Raw genomic sequence first — 17,708 nt, 5'->3', positions numbered from 1 at the left:
TGCGCCGCTCGAAATACTCTGCATAAGAAACTTCTGCCCATCACTTTTATGAATTCGGAATCAATCCATGCAACATCTACCCAGCATCATTTTGTGGAATCCACTCCATGGCTGAGTCTTCGAGCCAGACGACTAGGCACTCCGAAAAGTTGTCGTTCTACAGACCACACGTACTCAAACTGCATCATATCATATCGGACTGCTCAACTCCATTCTCTAATGGGGACGCTTCCAGTATCATGGAGTTTTCCATATCGACTCGGTCGAGCGAGATAATCTTTCCAGTGGAGAAGTTCCCGAGATCGTCTATTGTTTCCATTCATCACTCTCCTCTTTCTCCAATGCGCAACGAATGAATGTGGAGTGAAGAATGCCTTTTCCGGGGACTCCCTAGATTACAAGGGATTATCCCCAGCTCTGCAGCGAATGTCAAGGAAGATTCTCACAGAAATCCTATCTCCCAGTCCCTAGGCTGAGCCCACCGTTCCGCTGCCCTGTCGTCTCTGCGAGGCTACCTATGCTCCAGGATCCCCTGAGACAAACGTGCAACCTACGTTAGTTACAGAATATGTAGTACACAATATATGATTGTGATAAATGTAGCGTACATCAGCCATCGCTCGGTAAGCATTGCGTATCATTGACTTTCGGTCTGCCGGAAGCTTTGAGCAATTCAGGGATTCGGCCTCACCGCATACCCTTCTGGGAAGACGTTGTATCGGGCGGAAGATTGCTGACCCCAATCCGGCTATTCCAAGTGAAGTGTTTCCAACGGGTCTCCGTAAGAGCTCCGAAGGCAATTCCTATCCGAGTCTATCCTCAAGCTTTCTCTGCCCTTCGGCAAGTGCCGGGCTGAAGTCTTAAGACGATGGCAGACCCTGCTCCGGAACCCGACCCCCGCGATGACGTTGATAGGGATCTGAATGGATTTCCTGCCACCCGAGCCGACGGGAAAGAATAATTCCATCGCTCCTTGGCCGGAAGAAGAAAAAACGGGTTTATTTACAGTCTACCGAGCTCGATATCATTCCATAAGGAGATCTACACCGAAGAGAAGCTTCATTGTAGCACTCGTAGGGCTTGGCCTGGAGGGATTCCGGCGAAGTTCTCTCGGTTCAGAAGCTGAGTACGAGACGCAGTGGGAGAAACGAGATCTGTGAGCGCAATACGTGTCACCCCTGAATTGAAGGGGATCATATGTGCATATGAGAGATCAATATAAATCAATCAATCGATCACGCACCTTCGGAAATGCCGTTCACTTGAATCGGCGCAGTATCCATGGCGTAACGAGGCATTCTTTGATGTTTCACTGTTCCTCCGTTTATTCACGTATTTTCAAACAGCGGACTCTGGGGTGTGTCCGCGTTTTCTCCTCTGGAATCCTTGGAATGATTTTTGGAAGCTCTCCGAAATTCGCCTATTGCTGAAGCGATTCAGACGGAACCGTCACGATATACGCATCTCTCTTCATGTTTGGCATTGAAACTATTCAGAAAAGGTTGAGCTAAATCGATTCGGATCCGGCTGAGTTCGCATGTCAAATCCGCTGCTCGAGATCCGTGGACACAGCTCCCACTTCATGATGACTCGGATGAAGACACAGAAACTCCGCCACAGTAACGGGGCTGTAGAATGTTATTCTTCGGAGAGAAGTCCGATGTAAACTCTCCGAACGGAGGGGACGCTTCTCTGGGAGTGAATAATTACACCCGACGACGATCGAGACGAACTATTCATGCCATCGTTCAGCCGCAAGGAGCCGAAGAGCCAGGGCCGACGCCCACGCTGCAATCCGCTCTGCAAAGAAAGCGTCGCCGGTGGCTGCGCGGATTTCGAGGCGGAACATTGGTCCGACGTGACATTCGATCCGACTGCGGATCCTGGAGAATTTTCTTCTTATGGAACACTTATTGTTTTCGAGGGAGATCAGATTAAGTATCCTATTCCTCGCTGGAGCGAACTTACCACCAGTCGGAGTCATCTCGAACGCCCCCGAGTCGTCAAGATAGGTACTTGAGGACGCGAACTACCGAGCCACGACGCCGTCGCCGATTTTCGGAGATATTAAGCATTTGCAGGGGTCTGGAGGCATTTTTCGAGGACGATGATCGGAATGCATGGGTGGGCAAGCGCACCCGATGCGAAACGGTTAGTATCTCTGCACCGGGTCGTGTCCTTACAAAACCCGTTTCCAGAGTTGGGAATTCGTCGGATACAGCCGGGAACACGGATCGTCTTCGAGATTCGTGGGCCCCCTAGTTGCTCTCCTACCGAGTGACTTTCGGAGGAGATGTCCTACTTCCCGCGGCCGCAATTGCATGCACATCTATTCTGCCGGATAGATGTCTGTGGACGCGAACGCAGTGGATGATTGTATCGCTCTCTGCGAGGAGAAAGTGCTCGCGGGGAGCTCCCGATCGATCAGCAATGACGTACAGCTGCTCTGGAGCCTCCGGTCGTGATTCGATAGTCCGAAACCTGTTCTTCAGATTGCCTTCTGAATTGCCCAAGGCGGGTAAATTCCCTCTACCAACTTGGCCAACACGTCTCGTCCCGACTGTCTCTCAAACCCAGAACTCGGACCGCTCCCTTCTGGTTCCTGCTATTACATCGCCATGAACTAGTGGAAAGGAATGTCCCCCGCGAATCAAATCACCGACTATGACACCTAAGCAAGTTTAGGACGAGCGCCCGATACGGCATTAGCTCGATATGTATATCGTGAGGTATAGATTCGCGCACTCTCCCTCTCACTCCAGGATGAATGCATTCGGTGGAGAGGGTTATAGGATCCCCTGTTCCATCATGCGTCCCAATATTCACAGTGTGTTGTTATATCCGTGAAGCATCAAATCGTCGACTCAATTTACTGACTGAGTACTCGAGGACGATTTATTAAAAAGAGCGGAACTGCAGACAGGGACCTTATCCTCCCGGTGGTCGAACGTGTGTACTACCAGCTGATGTCACACAGCTGATCGTGATTCAGTGCCCGTCGTGAGAGCCCTTCGAGATAGCGAACTGTTTCTTAAAAGAGGATTCCCCATGCCGAGACAATCTCCCGTCTTCTTGAAGATTATCTAAGAAACATACCAGATGACGAGTCGTTCCGCATAGACAGCGTTGCTCGTCGGCAAGCGGGGACCTTCGCGTGAGCAGAACGTCGATTCTGTTTGAAAACAGAGCTTGTTTCCAGAGAGCAGCGCCCTCCGCCCGAGTCAGAGCAGTATGCTGAAGGTGAGGCAGAGGAATGAGCCGACTGGTCTACTAGGTACTCTCGAGCAGTCGTATCACCCGACACTACGAGCCGTTGAACTCCTGTTGCTGTGAGACTCCGAGAGGCGCGTCATTTTTAAGCTCTGGATTCTCAACGGAATCTCGTCCGAAATATATCGGAGCACCGGCAGTAAGTTTTTCTCTAGAATGAGCTCCCAATGATCCGGTGCTTTCTCCAACCTGCATGGCCGAGTGCCAGGGATCGGGCCCGGTGGCGAATCACTAAGCGCTCTCACCTGATTTGAAAGCGAGCAGCTCTGCCATGCATCCATGGTGAGATCCAAATGTGAGAAAGTAGGAGTGGGACAGGATAATCAAAAATGATCGATGATCAGAACAGCGGCTAGTGGAGGTATCATGAAATTTGACAGCATGAATGCTGTACGCGGCTGGCGGGACTCAGTTTCTGAAGCGTTCGAGAGTTCCACCCCGAGAGGAAAGAGACCGTTAACTCATGAAATGCTAGAATTTGGAAAAAAAGGGGTCCCCGGAGGATCCCGCCTGGAAGTGCAGATTAGCGGATCGAAACCTGCAGCGTCGAATTCTGTGATTCTCTCCATCTCCCTCGCGTCAGATGCGGTGGGTCTCAATTCTGGTACATGAGCACATGCTCGTCTGGCCGACACAGATTAGAGTAGGAGGGATATTCCCTGCCCCCGCTCACCCCATTGATTCGTGCGTCATCGGTTATCCTTATTCAAGCGATGTACGCTTCAACGGAGATGCGCGTCGCGGGGTCCGTCGAAGTCTGGCGGTCCCTCTGAAAAACCGAAGCGATTGCTTATTTTCTCGATACAAGTCCAAAGAGGGCGATTCTGTCCTTTGAAAACAGTCCACCGGGCAGCTAGAAACAAGTATGACCCAGAAAGAGGGATGTGGGTACGCTCCCGAAACGTGAGCTGCCTAGAGAACGATTGGATCGGTATCTAAGAAACGCTTCCACCTTTCTGCGAGAAACCTGGTAGAGGTTCTCTCATCCGGGACACAACGCCCAGTCGGAGGTACTTCTCTGGACAAGTGTCGGCTCGTGACTCAAATCCTGACTCAATAAAGTACCGCCCCTTCTGAGTGCTTGCATCCGCATCCTGAGAACTGATGGAACTCGTTTCAGAACTCGCTGCTATTGTTGAAACTCTCCACTCAGAGACCCATGGATCGGTTGTTGTCCTCTAGTATTGAAAGACTGCTTAAAGACACGCTCCTCCCGAAGGACCCCAGGGCGCCACAAAATTCTCAGGTATGTCTCAGAATTTCCCGGACGCCCTGTCCCATTCGGCAATGTCGTACCAGATCGGGGTTCCCATTTATTGCTGGGGTCCTGAGAGGTTTTACAGCGGGACCAGAGCAATAACCTCTCGAGAATCTATTTTGTTTGAACTTGTTCAATTCTATGCTTCAAGTTTTGTCGATAATCCACAGCTCGTCAGTGAACTCTGCAGACGATACTTGACCTTATCTGAAGATGATCAGATGATATTCATGCAGAAGCTGGCCACAGACTTCGATGTAGATCGAAGGAGCGTTTGCGGCGCAGCGCAAGGATACCTCGATACCTTTAAGAATGAGGACCCTAAGGTATTGAAGACGAGTCTTGATCAATTCATTCCGCCCGCACACGCCTCTGATCCTCCGCCAACGATTGCTTAGCGCGTAGCTAATCTCTCGGGATGATATTCCGTGACAGGATATCCCCATCGTTCGACTGGAAGAGAAGCTCAGACAGGCGCTCACTCCGAAGTACATGGATTTATTTCAACAAATCGGCAAGGTCGATGGAGGAGTGAAGTTCCTCGTCGACCTTCGCGGTCACATGTTGGTACGTACGGTTTCGAGCGTTCCTGAGTGTCCGGATTCTGTATACTGATGGATAGTCCTCTGAGTTGAGTGGAATTTCGAAATATCTACGATTCGAGCATGTTTTCAGGATATTCTGGCGAAGAACGCGAACTCAGATCTAGCAGGCTTGCGGACGATGAGTAACCAATTGAAAGAATTGCTCTCCGTGTGGTTCTCAGCCGGTCTGATGAAAGTGGAGCGAATTACGTGGCAGAGCTCATGTCAGATGCTGCAGAAGGTGAGCGAGCGATCTCGAGACATACACAAGCATATTTTGAAGGAGCGATAGATCTGCGAGTCGCCCGCGCGCATCCTCTGAATAGTCCTATGCCCCCAGATATCAGAGTACGAAGCCGTGCACCCGGTGCGGGGTTGGCTCGATTTGAAACGTCGTGTGGGACCCTATCGGAGATGTTTTGTTTTCTGTCATTCTACCATGCCCAATGAGCCTATTGTGGTTCTGCACACCGCACTGATGCAGCACGTAGCGGAAAGCATAAAAGTGAGTAGAGAGCCTCGCATCGACTGAAACACGAGTTCTGATATTTCTAAATCTAATTCAACCCCTTCACGCTGCTCTCCAGGAGATTGTTCAGCACCAGCAGTCTCTGGAATCAACGAGTTCCCTGCAAGCCATGGCGCTCCCCTCATCCATGGAAAACCTGGAAGAACCCTCCCGGATAAATGCCGCTATATTCTATTCTATCACATCTACACAAAAAGGTCTCCAAGGCATAGAGCTCGGGAGATACCTGATCAAGAACGCCGTGCAAGATCTACAAGCTGAACATCCAAGCCTGTCAACGTTCTCCACGCTATCACCTATACCGGGTTTCAGGGACTGGATACTCACCTGCCTCGCTCAAGTGAGTTGAAGAGATCGCTCCGGAATCCCTCGCTCCCGCGCGCTCATTTTCTGTGGTTTAACTCGAGTCGAGCTCGGTCGACTATCGAAAGTGGATTATCAAAGAGGTCCCTTTATAGATTTGGATTCACTTCAGGCATCCCGGAAAGAACGAAGCTGTCCGTTCACTGTTGATGAGCTGGAGACGATCACGGAAGAGGAAGACGCCGGTGAGGCAACAGCCATGCTCTATGAGATGATCAAAAGCCATCTGTGGTACAAAAATGAGACGCTCAAAGAACGATTGAAGGAACCCTTGATGAGACTTTGCGCACAATACCTGTTCAGAGAGAAACACCGAGGCTTCGCCCTGAATGGAGTCGGTGGGTGGATACAGGGATCTTCTTGCTGGTGGAGCCCATCTTATCGGCAGGGTATCCCTTTTTCCGAAATTCCTGTTTCTCCGATTGGAGGGAGCAGCCTGGATGATGCTTTCTTTCGGATTGCAGCGAATTTCCATCTGAAAAACGGGGCAACCCTGTGGCGGATCAATTGGATGGCTGACACTTCACTCCGTGGCTTGAACAACTCGTGCTCTCTGATGGTGAACTACAGATACTTCCTCGACAGTATGGGCCTCAATAGCGCACAATATTGCATCAAAGGAGACATTGACGCTTCGAGCCAGGTCTTAGCTTTGCTCGACTCGACGGAGCTTCGATGACGGACGGGTGGCTTCACAGGCCGTGATAGGATGACTTCAGAATTTCAACGATACCTGTACATAAATTACTATACATTTCGCATCTACACTGCTTCTATCCTCCGGGATTCTTTTCTTCGATCTGCACCGATGGCTCGATGAGGTCACTGTTTTCTGGGCCACATCCTGCTCGTCCGGTCGCTAGACCGCAGGCTCCGGCTCCTCGGCGTCAATCTCGCGCATGGACTGAGAGGGTTGGATAAACGTTGGAGTTCCACCAAGGAACCGAGCAGTACTTCTGGAACCTGATTGGGGAAACCCTTGAATTGGGATAGATCCCGAGAATACGGAGAGCCCGTCACCACGGAGCACCCGATGACGAAACAGATCATGATTATATGCATGAATCCGCAAAATATGATGTCCGTATGCAATCACCATCGGTATTCGGTATATGATAATTTTTGGTTCAATCCTCGTCGATATATGTTTCCTCCAAATCGTGGTGGGAATTATTCTTTCCGGAGCCCTAGCCGCATCGCTTGCGCCGACTGAGCTCAAAGTAGTCGAGGTCTGCGACGAATTCGAATGCGAAGGGAATGCTTCGAAGTTCTCTGCGAGGCGGACTGCCGTCTCCGGCAAACTCTCCGCCGAGTGAGTGACGATTGGGGAGGCAGAGGTACTCCGGGGAAGGTCTCGCAGTTTTCCGCGAGTCGGACGGCTGATCCAAGAGACGAAACACTTCCCATAAGCGACCAATTTATTTTTCCTTGGCGACATCAACCCCACTTGCTCCGCCAGCTGGTGAATGGCAGAGCTAAGCATGTGAGTTGCACAACCTCCGCAAAGGAATGTGTTAAAACACATTGAGTGCCACTGAGGGACGCGGCGTCCCTCAGTTCTCCCGGAATTCCGGAAAATTCCGCCCGGTGGCACTCTATGTGTTTATGCCGTGCTTGCTTTCTTCATCTTCGTCGCACACGGACAAGAGAACCTCCTGACACCAGTGATGAAAAATGCATGATTCTGCACAGCGAGCAGAAGCACTCCAAGGAACCGAGGTCTCCATCCCTACGCTGCGGTCATTTCCGTTGGCACGGGAACTTGCTGAGACGACGCCGCTCCCATCGATTTGATAGCTCTCCTCATGATAAATTTCGGCTTTCCCATGCAGAACATCCATCTTGCTTGAACACAGAAACTCTACATGACATGACTTTAGAACGGATATCCCGGAGAGATCGAACCCCGCATACCGGAGCAGCAGCAAAGGTGCCTCATTTCATTAATGCCTGCGAGAGGAATTCTCATTCATTCGCTCGCTCCGGATTTCGAATTTCGAAAATGATCAATTAGGAGGCACATCTTACGACCAGAAATTCCTCATCGGAGCATCCCGCGGAATCCGAATAGCCGAACCCCACTACCCCGCGCAACCCCTAGGGTCCCGAGATTTTACGAGCCGCGGATTCCGCATGAGCGTATTGATCAGCGAATAGTGCGCAACCCCCTCACTCAATGGTAGATCTCAAAATCTCAGAGTCTCTGAGTGCGTATAAAACTCGTTCACCAGTGCACTGAGGTTCCAGTCGGAATCAGCACCCTGCCCGAGCTCTTCTAGCGACTCTCTGTCCGGCTTTTGTACAGTTTCAAGGGTCTCCGAGAGTTCTTCACGAGGCTCTCACGGTCGTTCTCATCCATCATGTCTGCCTGCATTGTTCCCAGGAGCCGACGCGACATGTTCATCTACCAGCGTCGCAACATGAACTCCATCATGAAATACCACCGTCATGAGCCTTCCTCAACTCGCCATGCAGAAGATCCAAGGAGCATGTCGAGCATCAGCGGTAGGAATCGTTGTTGGTGTACTGGATGCGGAGCACCGGTCTTCGGGAAGAGGGAATCGCGGGTAAACTTGAGGGGACACGCCGGCTCTTCGCAACACTTGTGCTGGAGATGCAATCCAATGCTCATCACCGGAAAGAGTCTACGACGCCGTGCGAGCTCGCGAGACGCTGAGCATCTCGCTCCTCTTGAATGGGGCTCGGAAGTCGCTCTCCGCACCACCCTCAGAAGACCCTTCATCCGGAGGAGGCATCACCATCCTGATTTGTCGCAATCGCTGCCGGAAAACCATGGTACCGCTAGCCTAGACGTTGCCGTCACTCCTTCGAATGGGACCTCTAGCGTCGCGGAACGAGTCTCCCGTTCCCCTCCCGGAACCACTCCACTCAGCTGCTTGCGCAAGCGTATCCCGCATAGGTGCCGCGCTCCACTACTCGAAGCCGACGCGGACTCACTGAAGGAGCTTTGCAGCACCAGCTTCGCGACTCTAGCCGGGTCCGTCCGATTAATTATCGGCCCCGGCTCCTCCGACGTCAAGCTGGTATCGCAAATGGGATCCGAAGCGGGCAGAATCGCTAGCGTGCGCGGTTCCCCTGTTCAGTTGTAGCCACTTTGGACAGACACTCTTCGACTCCTAAGCTGCTTGTTGGATGATTCCAACCTACCTCCCAGCAAAATCATGTTTCACCTCGTATCCATGTCAAGTTCCGTCTCCTCCCAATCCAAACAGCCGCTGCGAAAGACTGCGTCGCTCGTTCAATAAATTTTTCTACTCGATCCGAACATTTGTTGTCTCAACTATAGCCATGGTATCAACTGGACCTTTTATGGTCTCAGACAATGCAGTCCTGATGTCTGAGTGACTCTCCATGATTGCGACGTAACTCTCACTTCTCGTTTCAAAAGTCGACCTTCTTTGCGTTCGTTCTGAAGCTCGTCGCTTTCAAGCGGGAGAGAATCATCTCGTATGCGGCTGAGTTTGGCTCCACCTCGTGAAACAACGAAAACAACATCGAAATTCCGACTGGATATCCCGCTCACCGTGAAGAGAGCACTGGTCGGCAACTCGACCGATGAGCAAAAAAACAACACCGCCTTCTACGAAAAGAACGCGGCGGGGAGGAGATCTATCCAGTCGAGTCCAGTGTCGGGAGGCAGCCGAGCCCACTCGAACGAACCGACAGCTCTAGCGGCATGAGAACTCGCGATGGCGTACTCGATGTTTTCCAAAAGCGCCGGGAGCTCGATGCATGTTACAGACGGCTCGAGGGAAAACGGATATAGAGCAAGTGATCCCTCCCTTGTGGTCCCTGGCTTGTGGTCTCAATTTATATTATGTAGCGATATCTCGGCGAAGGGCGCTGGAAGAAGGGTGCTGCCGGCAATCTCTTCGATGCTCCGGTAGTCCATCAATTCGCGAGCCAATCAGTCTCTGTTCCGCCTTCCTGCTATGAGCCCTCAACCCCAGACGCATCAACCTACAACCTACATGGATGTGTTGTCATGGAAAAAAAGTGAGAGCGTCCCCGGATGCCTCAAGAGGTCGAAGATTGATGATTTTGAATTTCGTCTCGGAGTTCCCGATCCGGAGTCTCGAAAAGGGAATTCTGCAAGACGACCTAAGATACTGGACCTCTTCGACGGTCGTCCCCGCACACGCCGTCTCCCGGAAAATTCTCTCTCGGAGTACTCTCACGTCAGAACATGCGCGTTTCAGAGAACCAAGAGCGGTGGCCCTAGAGGGCGCCACCACAGCTTCGCTAGAAAACACGAGTAATTTAGAAGACGACTGAAAGTCGTCGCATTCGAACACTGAGAGGAGCAGACGCTATGTGACCGGATAACGTTCTCGCTAAAAAGATGATCTGAGTAATCGTCGATCAGTGAATGATAAATTGTGTTCTCGAAGAAAGATCTCAGGAGTCAACAGCAGGTGGGTTGTTGACATCCCTTGACCGGGTACGAGCGGACCTCCATCATGTCCCGCTCATAATGAGTAACATGCGGGGAGGTTGTTCGATGGATGTTGAAGACCTTTCCGAGTTCCTGGAGCCACTGGGGATCGTTGTCCGCGTGGAAATCGTCGGACTCCCGGTTGTACGGTAGCGTGAGTCATATCCACGAACTTACGCGCGATCATGGATCTCCCGTCGCACAGCGGGGCCAAATCGAATTTTAGGAGGACGAAAGTCCATGGAAATCCATCCCGGAATTTTGATCGGTGATGGGTTTGAAAATGTTCGTAAGACTCTGAAAGTCCCGAGAGAACCATGATTACCGCTTTTCCCGCATCCCCCAGCCACCCTGGCGCTTGCGAGAATCAAATTGAAATTTTTTTGACGACAATTTTTATGAATTCCCCCCCCCAATCGGTTATGCTCGGAAATGAAGATGCTTTGTGCCCTCGAATTGGGGGAAAATTATTTTCTGCGCTCAGTTCCCGTCCTGATCTCGCAATCCCACATGATTCCGGTCAAGTCACACTGTCTGTCCACAGTTGGGATCTGTTCTCGTAGATCGGGACCATTCTCATGTAGTTTTTCGAATCCGAATCAGCGTCGGAGACGATTGACGCTCTTATCCGTTCGGAGATGTAAGCGTCGCGACTTGGCGCGGCGTTGACTCGTGCCCAGAGGTAACTGGGGAGCGAACAGAGAGCGACAATGTCCTTCAACTCATATCCACCAAGATCTTCAGATTCCCTTATAGTCTCTATGCGGCGATTCCCACGGAAAAAGAGGAATCTCCGGATGCAGAGGTGCGATGCTTACACGACTACCACTCATTAACGGAAGATGTTGAATCGATCGGAGACGACGATGCTGGACCCACAGCAGAGAATTCAGAGGGCTCCGAGTGAGCTCTGAGTGAGGCAGCTTCCGCTGGCTCGAGCTTTTGCTGTCGATGATTGAGTTTAACGGAGCTGAAGGAATCCGAGTAGAACAAAAAGTGATCTCCTGCCACGATTAATCATATCATGTTTTTTTCTCTTATTGTGAGCTCATCCCGCTCCCTGCGGTGTTGGAAATGCTTTCAGTAGTCTTCCTCCGCTCCATTTCAGACTCCAAAAACCTTAGAAATCTGAAAAATTACGTGGAACACTCATGTCCACCTGAAATCCGATTTGGCCCCACTGTGCGACGGGTCGAAGTCCCTCCATCAGGAATCTGATACGTCCATGCTCATAGCCTCATCCGACCCAAATTAACTGAGATCGAATGTTCGCAGGTGTTGGCCTTCGCTGCAGAGCAGATGAAGCTCGATGTCGAATCAAGTCTCTAAACGTCACGACAGTTCGATGGTGCCGTGACCCCAGGTGTGAACACGGTTCACGGACTTTTCCGGAATTGACAGGGACCGGAAGCGTTTGCACAGAGACTGGGGAGAATGAATTCCCTAAGAACTTACTCAAACGGAATCGATAAGGGTCTCCACGCTCCTCGTGGCGCCATGGAATTGACCATACCGTGGTGGGGATCTCCATCAGCAGCGACAAAGACTCGCGTCGAAGATGTATCAGAGGAAGACCCGCAGGTCAGTCAAACCCCGTATCAGGAGAATCTCAAACTCAACGAATCATTCGATGCTCGTGTCGAGAGTCTAGGAATCCAGGAAAATAAGAATGCTTCTGATCGGTGTAGATTTTCCGAATGAGCTACGAGAAGTCATTTGAAAATTCGTCAGCAGGGGAACATGGAAGTCTCCGGCTCGAGGATCCCGCGGGTTCTGCCGACTTTCGATTGGTCTGACGACGAAAACTGCTGCGAAGCGCCTACTTTCGATATCGAGCCCTTGCAGGAGAGCAATGTGAATCAGAAACGGATTCCAGTGAGTATCGCAATATAATCATGTCGTCTTGGGATAACTCTTCTGTTCTCCACTGATTGCAGCGGAAATCCACTGACGATTCCTTCCTCTCAGGACCCTCAACACGGAGAGCTGCTTATGCCACTTCTCTCATGGAATCTCAACTCGACATCCCGCACACCCCCTGCGGTTCCGGATCTTGGTCCAAAAACTTTACCGCCACCGACAGTCGATGTCCTATCACCTCCAAGCCACTTTCAGCTGAAGGAGATTCTGCCGTTCTCGAATACGCCGCCGCTCATGTCCGGGGCCGTGACAGTGCCTGTGAGGAAATCATTCCAAGATGTGCCATTCCATCCAAGCCCCGCGCCTCTCCCTACGGCCCCTCGTCCAGCAACTGGTCTCATCCCGCTTCCGAGTCCATCTGCCCCCCTTCTACAACCACCCCCGCCCTACGGACTCTCGCGGCTTTCCAATCCAAACCTTTCAGTGAACATTCCTTTCAAACCGCCGCCGCCATACTCGTCAAGTCTGAAGTCTTCACGATCCGTATCTGCCCCCTCGATACCGCGAGCGCTGAATACTCCCGGGGTCACCTCCGCCCCCTCCTCCGTCCTGTCGATCCAGAATGCCCCGCCGGCGAGTCAATCGCCTCTTCCGCCTCTGCCTCCTCTAATACCCATCACGTCCAATCGGGAACCGAATCAATCGCGTCTCTTGCCGTCCCTGACAGAACGCAGTGAATCGGCTGCCGAGCCGAGGCTGGGATCATCACTCAACAAGGAATCTGCTCCTACGACTCCTGTAGAACCCCCGAAGGCGCCTGAAGCGAAAGCGACGCCACCTCGACGATTAGCGAGAATGAAAACCACAGTCAAACGAGCAATGATTGATCAGCCACCTACAAGTGAAATGCCCTCGGGAAATCGAGACCCCCAATCCGGAGAGCCCTTGTTCAAAAAGCCGTACCCACCTCCGTCGCTTCCTGTCGCACCGATCGCGCGGGAAGAGGTCGTTCCTCGGCTCGAAGCGCGATCGTCTGCACCAAGCTTATCATTGCCGCTACAAAGCGCGGTTCAGAAGAACGAAACTCCAGTCGAAAAAGATAAACCCAGGAAACGGCACATTCCACTGGTGCCCACCCCGAGTTTTATTCCACCGATTCTCATGAGGAACACATCCATGTCGAACAACCGGGGCGAGCCAAAGGATCCTGGCGCACTCTTATTCCGTGTACCGCCTCCAACTCAATCATGGCCCGACACTGCTGTGAGAGCTGCCCCATCTCTCGCGGTAGAGCCACAAATCTTCAAGAAGCCATATCCTCCGAAGAGACAGGTCGATGCTCCGGAAAAGCGATCTCATATCATTGTCGACTTCTCGAAGATTTCGACACTTGCGAGTCCGCAGATGTGTGGCGGAAGCGGTAATAGCGAAAATCTACGCAGCGTCATCAGAGGGAGGGATTGACAGTTGTGTAGCACGAACACGGGCTCAAATCGGGATCCTCTTCGTAAGAGTCGCCGTGTTTTTAACGTGTCAGGATCTTTTCCACGTCCCCCACGAGATGGAATCCGCGATTTAATTGAGTATCAACGCAGCAGGAAATCCCGGTCTCGGTTGCAAGGTCCTAACCCTTCTATGGACATTCGAAAAGTATTTTGAGCTCATATGATTTGACAACGCCGCGCAGTCAATGTCACCGATTGGAGACCATGGATCAAACTTTGTGACTACGAATCCCATCACTCAGGACTTGAGTGGATTCCTCCTCGGTTTGCGGCTCTGTATTCTTAATAACATGATCCCCGTTTAAAATGCGCTGTCAATTAGAGCAATCGTCTCAACTGTCCCTCTTTATACCGCTTAGGTAATTCCAGACCTCCGCGGCTACCCTGAGCGGGTAGAAAGAAACTTCGGCTGCCCTAGTCGACGCGAGGAAGTGATGATTGATCGCTTGCTGTGGATTCATAGGCGTAACTATGCAGGATTACGATACCCGGTGTTTCGCAAAAAATTGATTCCAGCTTCTGAAATACACAGCATCCGAATCACATCCAATGAACCTTCTAGAACCACCCGAACTCGGAAATCCCCGACTCCAAGAGAAGCTTGAGGGTCTGGGCTCCCCAGCCTACGCCCTGGGCTCCCCATTTGACAACCACTGCTTCAGACGAAGTGAAGTAGAGGAGTCCGAAGTTTTCAGCATTTGGAATTACTCATGAAGCATTCGTTCTCTAGAGAACTGCGGTCGTCTACCTCTTCTGTGCCTTGACCCGCGTTTCGTTGTTTTTATCGAGTATCCTCCTCAACAAACGAAGTGAGGGACGCGAGGCGATCATGAAGAGGGGCCCTCGTCTGAATGTTTCCCGGGCCCGCGATCTTCCCCCCACGGCCCCGTCGATGAATGATCATATCGGGAGCGAGAGAGGCTCCCGAGTCCGATCATAATAGTTCGAAATATATTATAGCGCCATGAGTTTGCGGACCCTGCAAGGCCGGAGCCCCGAGAGCTTTGATAAGAGTGCTGCTCGATAGACTTAGGAGAATGAATTCAAAGTCACTCGGAAAGAGGCAAGGTCTCGTGTCCATCTGTGGTGATTGCTTACCGGGAAGTACGGGTTTTCTCAGGTTCTGGGGAGCACCGACAACTGCGATTTCGCTCAGAAAATGCTAAACTCTCACAAAAGCGACTTTTCCCGAATTTGTGGGTGCCGACGGCCTTCCGCTCGAGTCCGGGCGCGTCCGCGAAGGGGGGGGGCTAGGGGGCTATAGCCCCGTCCCAGATCGAGAGTTCGTGATGCCAAGGTATAGGAGCAGGTCGCCATGTTGGAAATCAGCTCCACGCGAGGATCCGATCTAGCCCCCCCCCAAGAAGAATCCCATGGACGCCACTGCTCGAGTCTTAAGCTATGACACCCAATCATCAAGGGTTTCTCGTTCTTGCATCTGCCCAGGACCGAAGCTGACGGCGAGCACCGTCACCGAGCAATCGAAGGCTGCCGATATATACATTTTTCTTTAACTTCCCGTCGTAGGAAGCACATTGAAGAAGAGCACTGTGATGTGGGTCTGAATCGACATGAGAGTCTGTATTTATTGTTTCGAACAGCGGATTCCGCCTAGCGATTTTCCATTCAGGAAGAGGATTTGAGCGACTGGGTCGAATATCAGGAGGGAGAACATAGATAGCGTCGTAATACAATATATTTTACCGCAAATTATCGAACGAAAAATCGGCGGGAGCGAAACGATCGCTTTTGTGTCATCCCGCGGAGACTTGCGATGGCGATCCGAGAGCTTGTCGGATTCTTATCGGCGGATGGCTTGATGGGCCTGCGCGGCGACCCGGAATCCTGCGCTCTGCTGTCTCGCGCTTTTATCGTCGGAGTTGCGCAAAGATAGGTGAGCAGTGTTGAGTAGCAGCGATTCGAGACCTGCTTGTGGGTGCTTTCAAGGGAGCAGTTCTGACTGGCAAACGGAAAACCCGCTTCGCAGGGTAGGACGGTCGACTTGCAAGGGCGGCGTTGCTGTTCAGGCTATCGATACAGTGATTATCCGAGGGTGGCGGAAGATCGGGGTAATCATGTTTCTGGATGTAGTGTCGCCTTAGAGTACTGCGGAGCGCGAACTCCGAGCTACACTCGTTACAGGCATAGGGTTTCGTGCTGTGTAGCCTGGTGTGCAGTCGCAGAGTCTCTTCGCTGACGAACATCGAGTTGCACTCGTTGCACGCGTATTGCGGGAAGCCCACATGGGTCCGTAGATGTGTTTTTAGCTCCTGCTCTCCGGGGAACGCGGCTCCGCAGTCATGACAAAAGTGTCGACCTCTTACCGCTGACGGCAAGCTTTTGGCTTCTCCTGAGTGGTGTGTCGCACAGTGCTGTCGTAGATGGTATCTTGTCACGAACTTCAAATTGCACATCTTGCAGGTCAACAAGTCTCGGTGAATTCCGAAAAGGGAGTTGGTAGACATGATTCGAGAAATCGGCGCGTTCGTTCTCGACAGAAGATACGAGTTGGTTTGAGTCTGCTGCTCGTCAGTTCGAGGGACACCAGTGAAAGAACATGGGAAGATCCCTGGTTTTATTCATTTCGGTGGAGGCATTCATGGGCGAGGGGGTTCCTCACCGACCCCTCCAATGAAGAAGAGCGTGAATTTCGGAATCCAAGCGCGCCCCGCGCGAATTCCTGAAGGTAGTGGGCGACCCTCTCTCCCGCCGCGAGTACTCGGTACAGAGCTCCATCGAAGTCCGACAGACCCACCAGTGTTCTGAATGCTCGCGACTCTCGGAAGGGGGGGGGGTGCGAGAGAAGAATGTGGACGCACATTCCTATCGGCTTTCTGGACTCGGAGCGTGAATGTTAGAGCGCGGGTACAAGCGGAGCTTGAAGGAAGATGGAGGGCTCGGAATCCCAGGGTTAGGAGAGAACAAGTCTGCGTCTGTCGAGCCGAATCAATGAGATTTGGTACGGAATTCTTCGGCTGCCATGCGAAGGATGCATCGTACCGAATGAATTGAGCCAATTTCCGGGGAACAGGTCGACGTTTTTACAGGCGCGTGACAGCTCGCCACTCCCTGCATCAGAATGATCTGCTATTCGTAAGGGGGAAAAACTCACACTCCACGGAGTATCAGCCGAGGAGGTCGGTCGGATCATGGGGATCAGCGACGGCTCTGTGCCGTGAGTAGTCCGGCTTGAGAAGGGGAGCCGCTGCCGTACCTCCCCACCACCTGCTCTATTCTGGACTTTGAGCTGAACGATTTGCGACAAGCGATCTGAACGATCCACCCTGCGGAGGAGCCCAGGGTTATCATCACTGATCCATGTCCCAGTCTGTGGGATTGAAAATCGCCGCCTCACTCGAGACTTCCTGAAGGACCCATTCTGTGTTTCCCCGACAAGCCATCCATCGCCGCCGGGCGGCTCCCACGGGTATAGGCAGACATATAAGCGTGCTTCATCCTTTGTGTTTGCGGTTCAGCGTCTATTCGAAACCTCTCGGGTCTCTCCGAGATTCAGGCTACCTCAAGGGCGAGTTGCTTGACATGCAGTCGTTTAGCTTGAATGGAATGAAAAGAACCCCAAGGAGCCATTGCCAAAGGTGGCTTCATGAAAACCTTGTCCTTCACGCGGAACCCGGACCACCGCCCAAATACAATTCATCTGACAATGAGAAGGAAGCGCGACGCTTTCGGTGGTAGCGCTTGAGTTTTCTAGAGTTCTCTTTTGTTCCACAAGAAGCCTCTGGGATCGGAAGACACGAGGAGCTTCACCCTTACTCGTTCGATCCGAGCTGGAAGCGAAAACAGAGCGTCGTTCGGGGTACTTAATTGAGTACGATCTCGGGGATCTATCGCACTAAAGGATGGGATTTCGCCTTCCGTCTTT

General features: G+C 51.9%; 2 protein-coding genes across 2 annotated transcripts; both read left to right on the top strand.

Annotated features, from left to right (window-relative positions):
• Positions 1-3,180: 3,180 nt before the first annotated feature.
• Positions 3,181-11,789, top strand: LOC100900381 (malonyl-CoA decarboxylase, mitochondrial). The gene is made up of 10 exons (XM_018641729.2): positions 3,181-3,240; positions 4,391-4,516; positions 4,699-4,854; positions 4,964-5,095; positions 5,204-5,353; positions 5,453-5,617; positions 5,700-5,981; positions 6,117-6,342; positions 6,469-6,647; positions 11,736-11,789. The coding sequence occupies exons 1-10, from the start codon at positions 3,232-3,234 to the stop codon at positions 11,787-11,789; spliced, it is 1,479 nt and encodes a 492-aa protein (XP_018497245.2). The 5' UTR covers positions 3,181-3,231.
• Positions 10,305-14,078, top strand: LOC100900239 (proline-rich protein 36). Its single transcript, XM_003738548.2, has 4 exons — positions 10,305-10,440; positions 11,736-12,041; positions 12,195-12,335; positions 12,429-14,078. Exons 2-4 carry the CDS (start codon positions 11,895-11,897, stop codon positions 13,782-13,784), a joined length of 1,644 nt encoding a protein of 547 aa, XP_003738596.1. The 5' UTR covers positions 10,305-10,440; positions 11,736-11,894; the 3' UTR covers positions 13,785-14,078.
• The last annotated feature ends 3,630 nt before the right edge of the window (positions 14,079-17,708 follow it).

Source organism: Galendromus occidentalis, unplaced genomic scaffold, assembly GCF_000255335.2.
Source record: "Galendromus occidentalis unplaced genomic scaffold, Mocc_1.1 scf7180000076006, whole genome shotgun sequence".
In the NCBI taxonomy this organism is placed as follows: domain Eukaryota; kingdom Metazoa; phylum Arthropoda; class Arachnida; order Mesostigmata; family Phytoseiidae; genus Galendromus; species Galendromus occidentalis.
This window is presented reverse-complemented; position numbering and strand designations above follow the sequence as displayed.

What these genes read in the sequence shown, in the direction of transcription:
- LOC100900239 (XM_003738548.2), top strand. Translation starts at nt 11,895, where the DNA reads ATGAATTCCCTAAGAACTTACTCAAACGGAATCGATAAGGGTCTCCAC. An exon ending in TATCAGAGGAAGACCCGCAG is followed by an intron (nt 12,042 to 12,194) that starts GTCAGTCAAACC and finishes ATTCGTCAGCAG; the next exon opens with GGGAACATGGAAGTCTCCGG. An exon ending in TGAATCAGAAACGGATTCCA is followed by an intron (nt 12,336 to 12,428) that starts GTGAGTATCGCA and finishes CCTTCCTCTCAG; the next exon opens with GACCCTCAACACGGAGAGCT.
- LOC100900381 (XM_018641729.2), top strand. An exon ending in TTAAGAATGAGGACCCTAAG is followed by an intron (nt 4,855 to 4,963) that starts GTATTGAAGACG and finishes ATTCCGTGACAG; the next exon opens with GATATCCCCATCGTTCGACT. An exon ending in ACCTTCGCGGTCACATGTTG is followed by an intron (nt 5,096 to 5,203) that starts GTACGTACGGTT and finishes GCATGTTTTCAG; the next exon opens with GATATTCTGGCGAAGAACGC.